Source organism: Electrona antarctica, assembly GCF_951216825.1.
Source record: "Electrona antarctica genome assembly, chromosome: 10".
NCBI classification, from domain to species: Eukaryota; Metazoa; Chordata; class Actinopteri; order Myctophiformes; family Myctophidae; genus Electrona; species Electrona antarctica.
In genome coordinates this window covers 46,922,658-46,936,954 of record NC_136791.1, presented here as the reverse complement: position 1 = coordinate 46,936,954, position 14,297 = coordinate 46,922,658, and the positions used below count along the sequence as shown (strand labels likewise).

The following is a 14,297-nucleotide window of genomic DNA, read 5'->3' as shown; positions in this document are numbered from 1 at the left end:
CTCAAAATGGATCGCATTCATCTTCAAACAACCAGTCAAATTAATACATTAATAGCCTACACTGTGCATGGGGAAAAAGTCCGATTTGAGCAAACTTTTTTTCCCCCGTTTAGAGAACGGAGACCTTGTTTTAGTGGAGTTTGAAATTGAGCTGCGCACGCGTAGGCCTGGAGAAACAAAAGCAGTTCACGTTCAGAATTAATAAAAATAAAAATAATAGTCTCGACTCTCGAGTCGAAGCGCCTAAAGGGCTGTGTGACTCATGCAGTCTCAGGTAAGAGAGTAAGGAGACTATTTATCGATGATCTTTGCGGAGTCCGGTGAAACCCCGCCCCTTATGTTAATTTCAATGTGATCTTGCAGCGTGTGTGTGTGACTGTGTGAGAGAAGAGCTGGATCCATGAGGCTGTCGATGAGCCTGCATCACACACACAGTCACACACACACAGTCACACACGCACACACACAACCTGCCGCTACAGTCAGAGAAGGTGCGTCCGGGACCTTTATGAGCGCAAACAGCCAAAACGTGACCGCGCCGATATTATGTAGAGACGCAAACAGTGCAGTTCCCCGTCTATTCCCTGGATCCTGCAAAACCACCTTGCATCAAACCATGGGAGGTCAGATAACCAGGAATTCCTTTTACGGTAAGAATATTTGACATTTTAGACGCGGATAGTACGTTGTACATGCTTATTCAGGGATCAGCCTCTGCCATTCGCCAAGAGTCTGATTATTATGAAGTTTGATAGCCTTCTTGTATTTCTTGAAATAATATAACATCATGCATTTAAGATAAGTCCCCAGTTTATCTCAAAATACCTGAACTAGTAGTCAGTGTACATTTGTTGAGTTTGAAATAATTTCGAATTGTTTGGAACATGTGTATTTTTGTTGACAAATGGAATTGAAGGTGAAACTGCTATGAAAGTGCCTGTTGTATAGGCTATACAGTATGTAGCCTACTCTGTCTCATACATTGAAGTCACTTTCTGTAGGGGCAAATTAGGTGGCTATCTGAACTTCTGAATAGGCCCACTTCTTTTCTCACAGGTCAAGTATAGGCTTATTTATCGTATAAGAAAAGTGTTATTGTTCCTTATAAGTTGAATTACCTCCAAAACAAATGACACTATAATTGTCTTTAGAAGTAGACTCTAGAAAAGCACATTTGTTTTCACAAACATGTTATTTTCTATAGTCAAATATATTTTTATTGTCTCTACATTATTATAATTTTAAAAGTAGGGTAAAGTGATTTTCTTTGGTTAAAATAAGTGTTAAATAGCTCTATATTGCTGTATAGAGTGTTTGTTCAGTAACAGCTGGATTCTCATCTCTACAGAAAATGCATTTTCAGGACTGTATACTAATTTTATTCAATAGAGAACTCTGCAGTCGGAATACAGATTAAAGAAGTGAAATTGATGTGATGACAGAAAGAGATAAGCAGACACAATTGGAACTGGAACACACTATAACAATGAAGCTGATAAATAGATATGCTCTCTCCTGATTGGCTGAAAAATTCTCAGCTACTTGAAAATGTATTTTCTGTTTATTTAACCCATTTTGACCTGAGATCAGATTCACTGGGCTAGTGATCACCTTTTACTCTTTGCATGGGTGGCTAACTACTGAACTGCACTCCCTTGATCCTTGCTTTAGAGAAGAAACAACACGACTCTTTAACCCATGTTGACCTGAGATCAGATTCTATAAATGTCTTCTACATCCTGACAGTTTTCTGAAAAAGCTATGTTTCTATGTCAGTCGCTCTTCGATTTTTCAAAAATAGCAGACCTACAAGCTCGTAGCACGCCACTGGGTGGCGCGCTATGAGCTTGTAGATCTGCTATTTTTCAATAGCTAAAGCATAACATAATGCTAACACCAAAAGGGGTTCCCGCCCCAAAATGAGACCTGGAGAGACAGGGAGAGCCCTGTTACTGAACAAACTGATATGGTTATCAGAATATATTGCTTTAACAAAAAATATCACTTCATTTAATTAAAGTCTTCCACAGGTTACCAATATTGTCTCTCCCAGCAGTTGAATCATAACCATACACACCAATTGAACGAAAGTGCACAAATATCCTAAAAAGTCAAAACTGCTAAAATGAACCTTTTAAAAGTGACGTGCAAGGGTCATTATATGGTTTGATCATCATTAAAACTCTACAAGTCATGTCACGTCACCGACTAATCACATAAATGTTCACCAGTTCTTTAGGATGATGCCCTGCCCTGGGGGTGCTGCTCCCGTGTTTGAGAGCCACCAACCATGTCTTATTAATATCAATGATAAATCACATTAAGGGCCTACTGTATATACTTGGCTTGTTATTAAAACCAGGACAGAACACAGAGGACGTAGGAGGCCATGTGACAGCTGGCCAGACGTCGTCTCTCTCCAGTGTTTTTCCTCTACAGTTAATGACAGCCAACCACAGTCCTAATGTGTGCGGCGGCGGTGGTGCACTAAGTAATATTATCCTTCCTTAACCTGCACGTCTGAAGTCTGCCGTGGCACCTCTCTTTATCATGGCGGGGGTCTGCTCAGTGTCACGCTTGACATCTCTGTCGTCTGTCAGGTTACATGGCTTGGTTAGACACATGCTCGGCCTGTCACTGTGCCACCAGTGAGGTAGCTAGCACTAACCAGAGCTGTTTTTTCTTCTTTTCTTTTTGTAAGTCTTGACTTGACTTGGCTTGACTTGGACTTGCACCAAGACTTGACTTGGACTTGCACCCAAGTCCTGCAACCTGACTCAAGTCTACTCTAAAGGGACATTCACACCATGCAGCTATGAAGATAAAAAATAATTCTATCTCAGGTGGATAGCGGAGTCCACACCACCACTATAAACAAAGGAAATGTGAACGATATAGTTATAGTTATCATGGTTGGAGTGCTTGTTGTGAACGGCCCTTAATTAAGTCTCAAGTCTACAACTCTGGTATGCTGTTTACCTCCCGTTTTGGTGTTTTTAATTGAACCAGCCATTGTGGGTATGAACTGTAGGGCCAGTGGTTCTCAAAAGTCCAAGTGTGCCTTTAGCATTTTTGCAGCCACAAGAGTTGAAATTGGCATATTGAAAAAGGCAAGATTGTTTCTTTAGAGCTGTTTTTGGCCATTGAATGGGAATTCTGTGTTGAGTGGTTTGTCATTGATTGAGTACAATACACTGGCATTGTTTCCTCAAAGACATCACGTATAACATGACATCAGGCGTACAATATGGTGAACAGACTTGTTATGACTTCATTTAAAGGCATTGTGCATGGAGCAACATTCGACAGTGTTCAGACGCCGTGTGAGGGCCTCAAGGCACCCCATGTATTGTGTAAACAAATACTGTATGCTTTAACACTTGGCAAAGGCCCACTGAATTTGAGAAAGAAAAAAAGCTCTTTTTGCTCTGCATTTGTACCGTGCCTGAGGTCTGCTCTCAGAAGCCACATAATGAGTCTTTGTCTTCAGAACCGTATAGCGTCCCTCTTCAGTGGGGCGAATATATGGCAAACAGACGATCTATAAGATCTACAAGCTTGTAGATCGGCTATAATTTCGGCAAGGATCTTTATGCTGAGTGAAAACACGGACGGGCCTAGTATTGAGCCCTGGGGACTCCAAGGTAGTATTTAAGTGGTTAATGAACCTTACTGCCATTAATGTACTGTATGCATTTATTCGCCCATTTTTATCATTCGTCAAAAAGGATATTTTTTCCTTTTAATGCATTTATTTTTAGATTTAGCATTTATTTACATTTACTTCAAAGTCATTAAAACCTTGCCAAACTGACCGGAATAATTGGGTCAGCAACACATAATACAGGTTATTTGTCATGCCCAAAGGTATAGCTAATTGTTATGATCTGCATGATACTTCAAGACCCTTACATAACTGTTGCTGTGTTGTCAACACTTTTCTTGAACCTTCCGCATAATACTACTAAGCAATCATGCCATAGATGAGAACAAACTACTTGGGAGGATTTCAAAGAAATGCCTCAGGGATAACAGTACCATTGGCCTTGTAATAATGCTTGAATCATGTGAAAATGTGAATGTGGAGTCTGGACTTTAGCTCAACCAAAGGGAGCGACGAGTGAAGTTAGAGCTCACAATGGCTCCCAGCCATGTCCTTATCGGTGTAAAAAGAAAAAAAAAGCCAGATGTGGAAACAAAAATAAGTATTTTAGTTGTTTTACAAGTAAAGTAGACCGAATCATAAATGGAACTTGTTCATTCATGATTATTATGTGCATTTGTTGTTGGCAGGTAGCTGTATAAGAATGTGGCTAGACAGTGAGACCAGTTTTTCTTGATAAGACCATCTTATCGTGTGAAATGATCACAATGATACTGTCCTATTGTCTCTTCTTCACAAGGTACGTAAACATAGATGATTGATTGATTGATGATTCATTGTCAATCCCACATTTGACAAACAACGATGTGCTTACATCATATTTTACAAAAAATTACTTACTTAATGACAGGCCTTGAGGCCCATAGGTCAGGAGCCTGTCTCATGTTTCTGTAGCGTGAGGCAGCTTGACGTACAAGTACACCCCCTGGACATGACACTATGTCACAGCGACTTACCCCAATCCAACCCTTGATGCTGAGTGACAGTCAGGGAGGTCCCATTTTTAGAGTCTTTAGTATGACCCAGTGGGGGGGTTTACTCTTTTTTTGTGTTCGTGTCGTGAGATACTTGTACTCTGATTATAAGATGACCCCCATTTTTCAAGACTCAATCATTTGAGTCAATCCGATTATAATACGACGCCGTTCTTTTAGGATATTTCCATTGGAAAGAAAACGTAGTCTTATATTATTAGGCCAATAGGGGTATTTCATTTTTTTATCAAACATTAATTGAAAGTCTTTTAACTCTCTCGGTTTATTAATTTGATGGTTTATTGGCTTGTCTGTGAAGGAAAGTTATAGCTAATGGTACTGTAAAAAGTCTGCTCTAACCCATTTTGGGCGGGAACCCCTTTTGGTGTTAGCATTATGTTATGCTTTAGCTATTGAAAAATAGCAGATCTACAAGCTCATAGCGCGCCACTCGGTGGCGCGCTATGAGCTTGTAGGTCTGCTATTTTTGAAAAACCACTGACATAGAATCATAGCTTTTTCAGAAAACTGTCAGGATGTAGAAGACATTTTTAGAATCTGATCTCAGGTCAAAATGGGCTTAAGATAAACGTCCCATCAAAGAGACTTGTGCTCTCTTTGGGAGACAGGTGGCGCAGAAAATAAAAGGACTAATCAGCCAATCTGTCCATGTTCTGTTCAGTGCATTCACTGTAATGTTAACTTATCCATGTCCTGACCAGTGCATTCACTGTCATGTTTCGTCCAGTGAATTCAATGTACTAGAATAAACTGACCACATTCTGTCCAGCGAATTCAGTGCATTGGAATAAATTGACCTGACCACTTTCTGTCGAGTGAATTGAGTGTATAACCTGACCTAACATTCTGTCCAGTGCATTTATTCACTGTAATGCGAGGCCACCATTATAATGTGCCTCTTAGGAGAACAAACCGCTACACTAAGTTCTTATAATTCCTTCCATACACCGACAGCAGTCATTTTAAATGACTGTTACATTCCTTATATACTTGGATAACTTCTGATATCGGCCCGATCTCACCCAAACACGGTGAAATAGCACGGATTGGCAATTCCGTACATACACGCCTCGAAAACCCCAAAATCTATACGTACATATAATACTACTGTTTTGACCAGGACGGAGGCATGGCTTTCACTATAGTATTGTATGTACAGAATTGCCAATCCGTGTTATTTCACCGTGTTTGGGTGAGATCAGGTTTGATATTATTTGCGATTCTGTGCTATTGGGTTACAACTCGTACTGGGCTGAGTCGGCTCTACCGGACTTAGCAACGTTCGACTCTGCAATACTGGTGTCTCCATCGTGGCTCAAGTTTGGTATACGCCGCCCCTCCGCCACAGACCTCACCTATCCCGTAACCCTGGAGGGTCGTTGGGGCACCACAGACGATCTGTTGACCCATCCCTCTCTGTCCTCGGCAGCTCTCATTGCCTCGCTGAGTTTCTCCGATGTTATCTTCCCATCTTTTCTTTTGTCTCCCTCTTCTCCTGCCACCTCGTACGGTGCCTTGCAGGATGGTCTTTGCAAGGCCTGAGGATCTGGTGATGTGTCCATACCACCTCAGTTTACAGTTTGCAGCTTTATCACACATAAAAAACACACACATGCACGCACACACGCACGCATGCACGCACGTGCACGCAAAAATAAAATAAAAAAATAAAATAAAAACTTAAAAATAAATAAATTAAAAAAAACTTTAAAAAAAGAAAACTTTAAAAAAAAATCTTAAAAATAAAATAAAATAAAGCTCAGTGTGTGTATGTGTGTGTGTGTCAGACTGCCACAACAGCTGCGTTCGCTTCCCGCGTTCACGCGTCTTACTTGTACTAACTGCTGTGTATACAGCAGTTGTAAGTTGAAAATGAATTGCCCTTTTGGGATAAATAACGTTGTCAGCATCTGAATAACCAATTAGATATATTTTTCCCCCAAACAACTGCATTTAATTTCTGCACAAAAAGTAATTTATTCTGAATTCATCATTCTATGACAGAATAGACAAACTGTTTCTGCCAGCCACCTGCTTTACTCTCATCGTGTCTCGTGTATGAAAATAGAGATTCACACAGGTTCAATGCAATCAATTAAACATGGCCCACATCTAGGGTTACGCGTCATGATGGGGGTTGCTGTAAGCATCTACTACTGCACATGTCAAGACCGACACTCACTCTGTACTGTTGTACATAATTGTCCTCTTAACCCATTTTGGACTGACAGTTTTCAGTTTTCGGAAAAACCTTATGTTTCTGTATCAGTGGTGCTCAATATTTCATGTCAAGGACCCCAAAAATTGTATGTAATATGCCTCCGCATATAATATATATTCAAAGATTTGAGGCACATTTTCACGATTATTCAAAAGGCACATTTTCACGATTTTTCAAAAATAGCAGACCTACAAATTCGTAGCGCGCCACATGAGCTTGTAGATCTGCTATTTTTCAATAGCTAAAAGTATAACATAATGCTTTAAAACCCCAAAAGGGGTTCCCGCCCAACATGGGTTAAGGTCTCTTAATGCTACACTAATACTCTGGTTCATTGTATGGGGCCGCGTTTACCTTGGATTATGTTACCTTTCAACCTTTCCAAACATTGCATTTTTCTCCTCCCTTTTCATATTCACAGGTTATTAGTAGTAACATAAATGGTCCTCGGTCACAGGGGGAAACAAACAGGCAAGTTTAAAGTTGGCAAAGATGAAGAAAAACAGACGGGTATTACAGGAGATTACCAATTACTGGAATTACCTCACAGCTGCACAGCCTCCTCGTGAACAACGAACGCGGCTCTATATTTTCTCATCCAAGTAGAAAGTCGAAACAACCATTGTTTAATTTAACCACAACTTTCAAGTGGATTCCTGAAAATAGTCCAATGTAACCTACTCTGCATACTTGGTGGTTATAAGGTGCAACGTTTTAGAATCTTGAAGCGTGGCCTGAGAGATTATTCTCACGGAACACATTTCTTGTAGGCCTACGGTGCTATTGAATCAGACAGTAACAGGTATAGGACATGAGTAAGGCAAATGTTATGTGACAAGTAACAGGTCAAAACCTGTACCCAATCTCATGACAATTAAAGTGCAGTATATGTACTACTACAGTGTATCTAATGTACTGTAACTCCAGGTTGAAAGTGGATAATGGGCCCAAGCTGATAATAACTCTCTCCATCTTTGTGTTTCCACCTAGACTCTCTGGGTGGGCCCTTCCCCGCCACGAGCCACCGATGCCACCACAAGCCTAAGCGCTGCCTGGCCATCCAGCAGTGTGGCAGCATGGCGCCCTTCCCCCTCCTCTTCCACCCCAGCGCCAAGGGATCACAGATAGTCATGGACATGTCCCAAAGGACGGTCAAGAGACAAGCCAGCTTCTGCAACGCCATCACCTTCAGCAACAGACCCATCGCTCTGTATGAGCAAGTTCGACTGAAGGTAAAACAAACGGAACCTGACAAGCGCTTTGCAGTGGGCAATTCTTTTTTTCCTCCCTCTTTTTGAGTGGTGCAACCACTCCCTTACGGAGCTATGTGTGTGGGTGGGTGTCTGGGTGTCTGGGTATGAGCACGAAAACAGCATGGTTGTTTTTCACCACCTGTGCGCAACCTAACGCACACACAAACACACACGAACGTATTAACTGTATATATGATGCTTTCGGGGGTGCCAGTACATTACAGTGACAGTACAGTACAGTACAGAGTAGAGGGTACAGTAGAGGGACCGCCACATGGTAACTCTGTCATTTCTCAACCGTTTCGGACGCGGCACAGCACGCCGGAACCGGGCCGGCACCCTGGGTGCGTTCCTGTGGGTCTGGAACTCGCCCCCCCCCCCCGGGAACCCCTACACGGAGTTGCACCACTCACTTCACACGGGTGTGATTTTTTTACCACTCTAGTGTCTCACTCCTTACCACCTGTGTCTCTTTATTCCTCCCTCTGTCTCAACCCCGGTGTAATTTTGGTCAGTTTTTCCCTGCTCCTGTGTGGGCCAAAGCAGCAGCTTAGTGCAAGTTTCCACTTCACCTATCAGGCCCATCTATGTCTCTAAAGTGAGAGAACAGGGGCAAGCATTGCCATGTGAGGAGCAGTGTTATCTTGCATGACAAATGCAATGCAAATGGGGACTTTCAATGAGACAGAAATAGCTCCTCTACAGGCAATAAACATACCAAAGTACCTAATCTTAGTTGTTGTTTAGTAAAGATATGTTGTTTTCACCATTTGTTCAATAGCAGCATACTAGAGAAAAACATGTATCACTCCATTATGAGGTAATTCCCAAATGTTCACAGTGAGTTACCTTGCTCAACGTTGCTCAAACTCTGTCCCCCCCAGATCACTAAAAAGCAGTGTTGTTGGAGCGGAGCGCTACGCCTTGGCTTCACGTCCAAGGATCCGTCCAGGATCAATCCGGACAACCTGCCCAAGTACGCCTGCCCCGACCTGGTCTCGCAGAGCGGCTTCTGGGCCAAGGCCCTCCCCGAGGAGCTCTCCAACGAAGGGACTGTCATCTCCTTCTGGGTGGACAAGAAGGGCCGGGTGTTCTACCGTCTCAACGAGTCGAGCCCCATGCTGTTCTTCAGCGGGGTTCACGCTTCTGAACCTCTCTGGGCTATTATAGACGTCTATGGCCTCACGCGAGGGGTCCAGCTACTAGGTGAGTCCCCCCTTGTAGAACGACTCGTGCCTTTCCTTTTCTCAATATGTGCTTAAAACCCATTTAGGCCTGATGTAGAATTTTTTTAAATGTCTTCTAAATTCTGACATTTTTCTGAAAGATGTTTCTGTATCGGTGGTGCTCCATATTTCATGTCAAGAACCCCAAAAATGATATGTAATTGGTCAAAGATTTGTGCCATATTTTCATGATTTTTCAAAAATAGCAGACCTACAAGCTCGTAGCGCGCCACTCGGTGGCGGGCTATGAGCTTGTAGATCTGCTATTTTTCAATAGCTAAAGCATAACATAATGCAAACACCAAAAGGGGTTCCCGTCCAGAATGGGTTAAGTGGTCTCGTTGGAGCAATGGTGAATCTCAAGGTTCATGGTTGTGCTTTATTGTTACATCTTACGTACAGGTACATAAGACTGTAAAACTTATTTTGGTTTGGCTTCCTTCAGACAATGCAGCATCATAGATAATAACAACAATAACAAGCTGTAACCTAACCTTGTGTAAACAACTTAAAGTTCACAGTATATATATATACTTTTTTTAACTTTGTTTATTGGTTTTTTTCACAGAAGCATTATTTAAATACTGGAGTTGAGAAATAATAAGTGGTGGCAATAACAGCTTCTCTTAATAAGTTCACAGTATAAGGGCGGCTGTGGCTCAGGAGGTAGAGCAGGTCGTCCAATGATCCCTGGGTCGGCGGTTCGAATCCCAGCTCCTCCTGTCCACATGTCGAAGTGTCCTTGGGCAAGACACTGAACCCTACATTGCCTCCAATGAGTTGGTCGGTGTGAGCTTTCCACCATTGGTGTGTGAATGTGGGAAGTGAGGACGCTGGTGTCGACTGTTCGCCGCTTCACCTCCCAATGTATGAATGAATGAACCATTGTAAAGCGCTTTGAGCACTTGGAAAAGCGCTATAAAAATGTAATTCATTATACACAGTACAGCAGATTTTGGTAGGGGCAGTTCAGTCGTAATAGTGCAAGTAAAGGACAGAGTTGTGAGGGAATGGGCAATCAGCTGAAAATTGGTTTTACATTTTATTCTTTGAAAGGGACACTTTCAAAGATGTATCTATTTACCACACTGAGGTCTGTAGTTTTAGGGCGGTAAGGCAGTGTGTATATTGGCAGCGCAACTGATCGGTTTGCAATTTGGTACATGGCAGTGGAACCAGCACAGCTGTTGCTAATGGAACGACGATCCTAATGAAAACAGACAACTCACCACATCCCAATTGAGAAACCACATCGAATGCATATGATTTCTCCAAATAAAAGGTTGCCGGAGCATTAGAGATGGAAGTCATTTGTCAAACTTGAACATCAGTGGAATATTGCCGACACACCTGCCACTTCCACAGCAACAGTTTTGGCTCCAAACTTTGGAATCTTTGCACCGACGAGAAATTTGAGTAGTAGAGGCATGGAAGTAAGAGAAAATTCTGCGCTAAGTTGTTATTGGCTGCAATGCTTCAGTTTACCGTCCTTAACCCATTTTGGGCGGGAACCCCTTTTGGTGTTAGCATTATGCTTTAGCTATTGAAAAATAGCAGATCTACAAGCTCATAGCGCGCCACCGAGTGGCGCGCTATGAGCTTGTAGGTCTGCTATTTTTGAAAAATAGAAGAACGACTGACATAGAAACATAGCTTTTTCAGATAACTGTCAGGATGTAGAAGACATTTTTAGAATCTGATCTCAGGTCAAAATGGGTTGAAACAAGAGTCCTGCGTTTGAAATGGAAATGTTTTATCAGATTCGAGTTTTGAGTGATAATGATTGTGAGTTTGACTTTTACATACTGTACAGCTGCTCTACTTTTCCCACGTCCCACTAGGCTAGTGGAAAAAGATGGTGAGAGATTAGAGAGGCTGCATAATAACCACCATCATTAGAACCAAAGAAATGTCTTAAAGGCGGAATTTGAAAATGGCTGAAATCCATTTTGAAAAGTTCACCTTTGTGTTTGAAGGGTTATATTAGGTGAAAGAATTTTCCACACATTAGGACAAAATAAATTCACTTCTTTCCCTTTACAGTAAAAAGAGCTGTTTTTGGTATGTTCAATCTTTTACGTTCAACGCAGCTTTGTTAAAGGACCACTTCACCCCTTTTCAACATCTCTTTATATAATTGGTCCTCACTAATGTTCATGATAAAATACCACCATCTTTTCCTACTCAGTCTGTGTCTCATAGGAGGGCTTTGGGCAGTTCGGACACCCGTCCACCAGTGACATCATCATTAGGCAGATTTCTTTTAAAAAAACAAGATTTGTTTTAAAATATATTTAGATTTTTGTTATCGTGAGAACGATGGCTTCAACTTTTGCATTGCAACTTTTCAGGAAAAGAAAGCCTGCAGTTTCTATTAGCTTGGATTCACAATCGATGATGTCACTGGTGGACGGGTTTCTGAACTGCCCACAGCCTTCCTATGAGACACAGACTGAGTAGGAAAAAATGGTGGTATTTTATCAAGAACATTAGTTAGGACCAATTATAGGAAGAGAAGTTGAAAAGTGGTGAAGTGGTCCTTTAAACTCATCATATGAGAATTGAAATGATGGAATCCAGGCAAAAGTCTCTGGAAGTCTGCATATTAAGCTGTTTCCAAAAAAATATGCTGGAAGCCAAAAGGAAGCTGTCAACACTTATCAATAAAAATAGAAGAGGCTCCTGTATTGTGTAGATAGTGCCATTTAACCTCATTTCTTGTGGTGTTGGCTGACAACGAGCGACTGTCTTATCTTGCTTTGGGCTGTTTGGTATCCAGCGCCTGAGTGTGACTATCTGGAGTCCAGTGGCGTTGGCGGTGGCAAGACACCAGGCCGCTGGAGCTTACGACTCTAATTCTATGACGGACATAAGGAGAAATTATGTCAGGAAATAACACATTTTGGGACATTTTGAATGTTCCACTTTCTAGAGTCCACACACGATCCTACTGTATATTCTGGCTGTGCAAGTACAGGCAGGACATGAACTTGTGTAGTTTACTATAGTTGGAGAACATGTACTAAATTCTGCCAACTGGATGCTTTAACCACTTTTAACCTGGGGTTCCTATTTTGGGCATATTATTATTATAGGTGAAAACCTATAACCTTTTCCACATTATGTCCCCATTTAAAAAAAAAGACAATGACAAAGAATTTAGATTATTATTATTTTTGAGTGGTGCAACCACTCCAAGGAACAGCAATGTCCGTGTTAACCTACATATGTGACGTGTGGCTATGTGTGTGGCTATGTGACTATGAGTACCAGTAGGGGCAAAAGTGGCGATGTTGTGCCAGAAACAGAGAGAGAGAGATAGTGTTGCACTGTTGCCTAGTGCTAATTACAGAGAGAGAGAGAGAGAGAGAGAGAGAGAGAGAGAGAGAGAGAGAGAGAGAGAGAGAGAGAGAGAGAGAGAGAGAGAGAGAGAGAGAGAGAGAGAGAGAGAGAGAGAGAGAGAGAGAGAGAGAGAGAGAGAGAGAGAGAGAGAGAGAGAGAGAGAGAGAGGGGAGAGGGGAGAGGGGAGTTGCACCACTCAGTTCACACAGGTGTGATTTCTTTCATCCAAATGAGTTCCAGTAACTGGCAGACTTCAGTAAAACTCTGGGCTTTGATTCTTCATTAGCCTATATTCTATACCCTTACGTCATTGTTCCCACATAGACCTCTGTCCTGAGCAGATGAGCCCCTCATCCCTCAGTCAACATAAGGGTCACATCGCTATCAGGCCTGCCTCTATAGCCCGAGAGAACGTCAGTAGTCAAGAGCATGGTATATCTCAAAGTCCCAGTATTGCCCCGGCGGTTGGCTGCAGTTCAACAAGCACTTACTGGCCTGAAAATATGGGTGGACACATCAAAGTCTCTCGCGGCAAAGCGGCACATGCGCCTAGTTGCCTTTAACACAGGGCCATGTCGTTAAGACTTAATGATGCTTATAATGTGGGCTGGCACTTACGCTGGCACTTGCGTTCACGTATTATCACATGAACAATTCTGCCAAATTTCACCTGTTAATGGGCAAAGTCGTTCATCATACAATCAGTCCATGAGGGATTACACCAGGTCTGGTCGGAGCAGATGTTTTCTTCTGGGGGTCAAATGGAGGGTGCTGCTACACTGAACAAACACGACTTGTACAGACTGTGTAAGGGATGGAATTGGTTAGAATAGATGACCTTGATTTGGCTCTCGCACTAAACGTGCAAAACAAATGGTAGTTAGAGAAGTCGAGTAAAGCAGCATTAAAAAGCCAGAATGTTTTTTTTCCTTTTTTTTAAGATTAATTATAATGTCAAACGATTATTTTTTAAATCAGATTAATCACAGCTTAAAAATGAATCACCATTCGAACTATGTCCAAAATATGCCTTTTCTGTATATTGTTGTGGGAATGGAAAGATAAATAACAGAAGGCAATATATACTATATATACTGTACTATGTATGTGTGTACGTGCGTGCGTGCGTGCGTGCGTGCGTGCGTGTGTGCGCGCGTGTTTTATTCTTAATAACGAATGAAAATGCAAGTATTAATAATTATTCGATTTCCTATTAACCCTTGATGTCATGGCTCTTGTGACTTCATTCTCAAGTTGAAATAGCCTACAACCATTTCCTATCCAACTAAACTTAATTCTCTTCCTATTTCAGAGTCTTAAGAACTTAACTGTAGTTGATAACATCCCTTCTCTGAATGGCTGCCTGGCCTTTCATGTACGGCATGATGGATTGATTTCCAAAGTGTCCCTGATCACGTGTCAGGGCATATTAGTATAACCGCAGCAATGCCACCATGTCGTGCCAGGGCTCTATGCTAAAAATGAACACTCGATGCCCCTTGATATTTGTTACGATGGAATAATCAAATGATCCAGTGGGAATGTGTGATGCTCAAATCTAGGTATATTGAAGGGAGTTTAAGGAACATGAAATAT

The 14,297-nt window shown here is 41.8% G+C and overlaps 1 protein-coding gene across 1 annotated transcript in view; it reads left to right on the top strand.

Annotated features, from left to right (window-relative positions):
* The first annotated feature begins 397 nt into the window (after positions 1 to 397).
* The window catches only part of LOC306931291 (E3 ubiquitin-protein ligase NEURL1-like), a 43,398-nt gene continuing 29,498 nt past the window's right edge, over positions 398 to 14,297 (top strand). Inside the window, exons 1-3 of the mRNA XM_079512606.1 lie at positions 398 to 650; positions 7,871 to 8,112; positions 9,018 to 9,339. Coding sequence (XP_079368732.1) covers positions 401 to 650; positions 7,871 to 8,112; positions 9,018 to 9,339 — 814 coding nt within the window. The 5' untranslated portion in view covers positions 398 to 400. The remainder of the gene's footprint in view (positions 651 to 7,870; positions 8,113 to 9,017; positions 9,340 to 14,297) is intronic.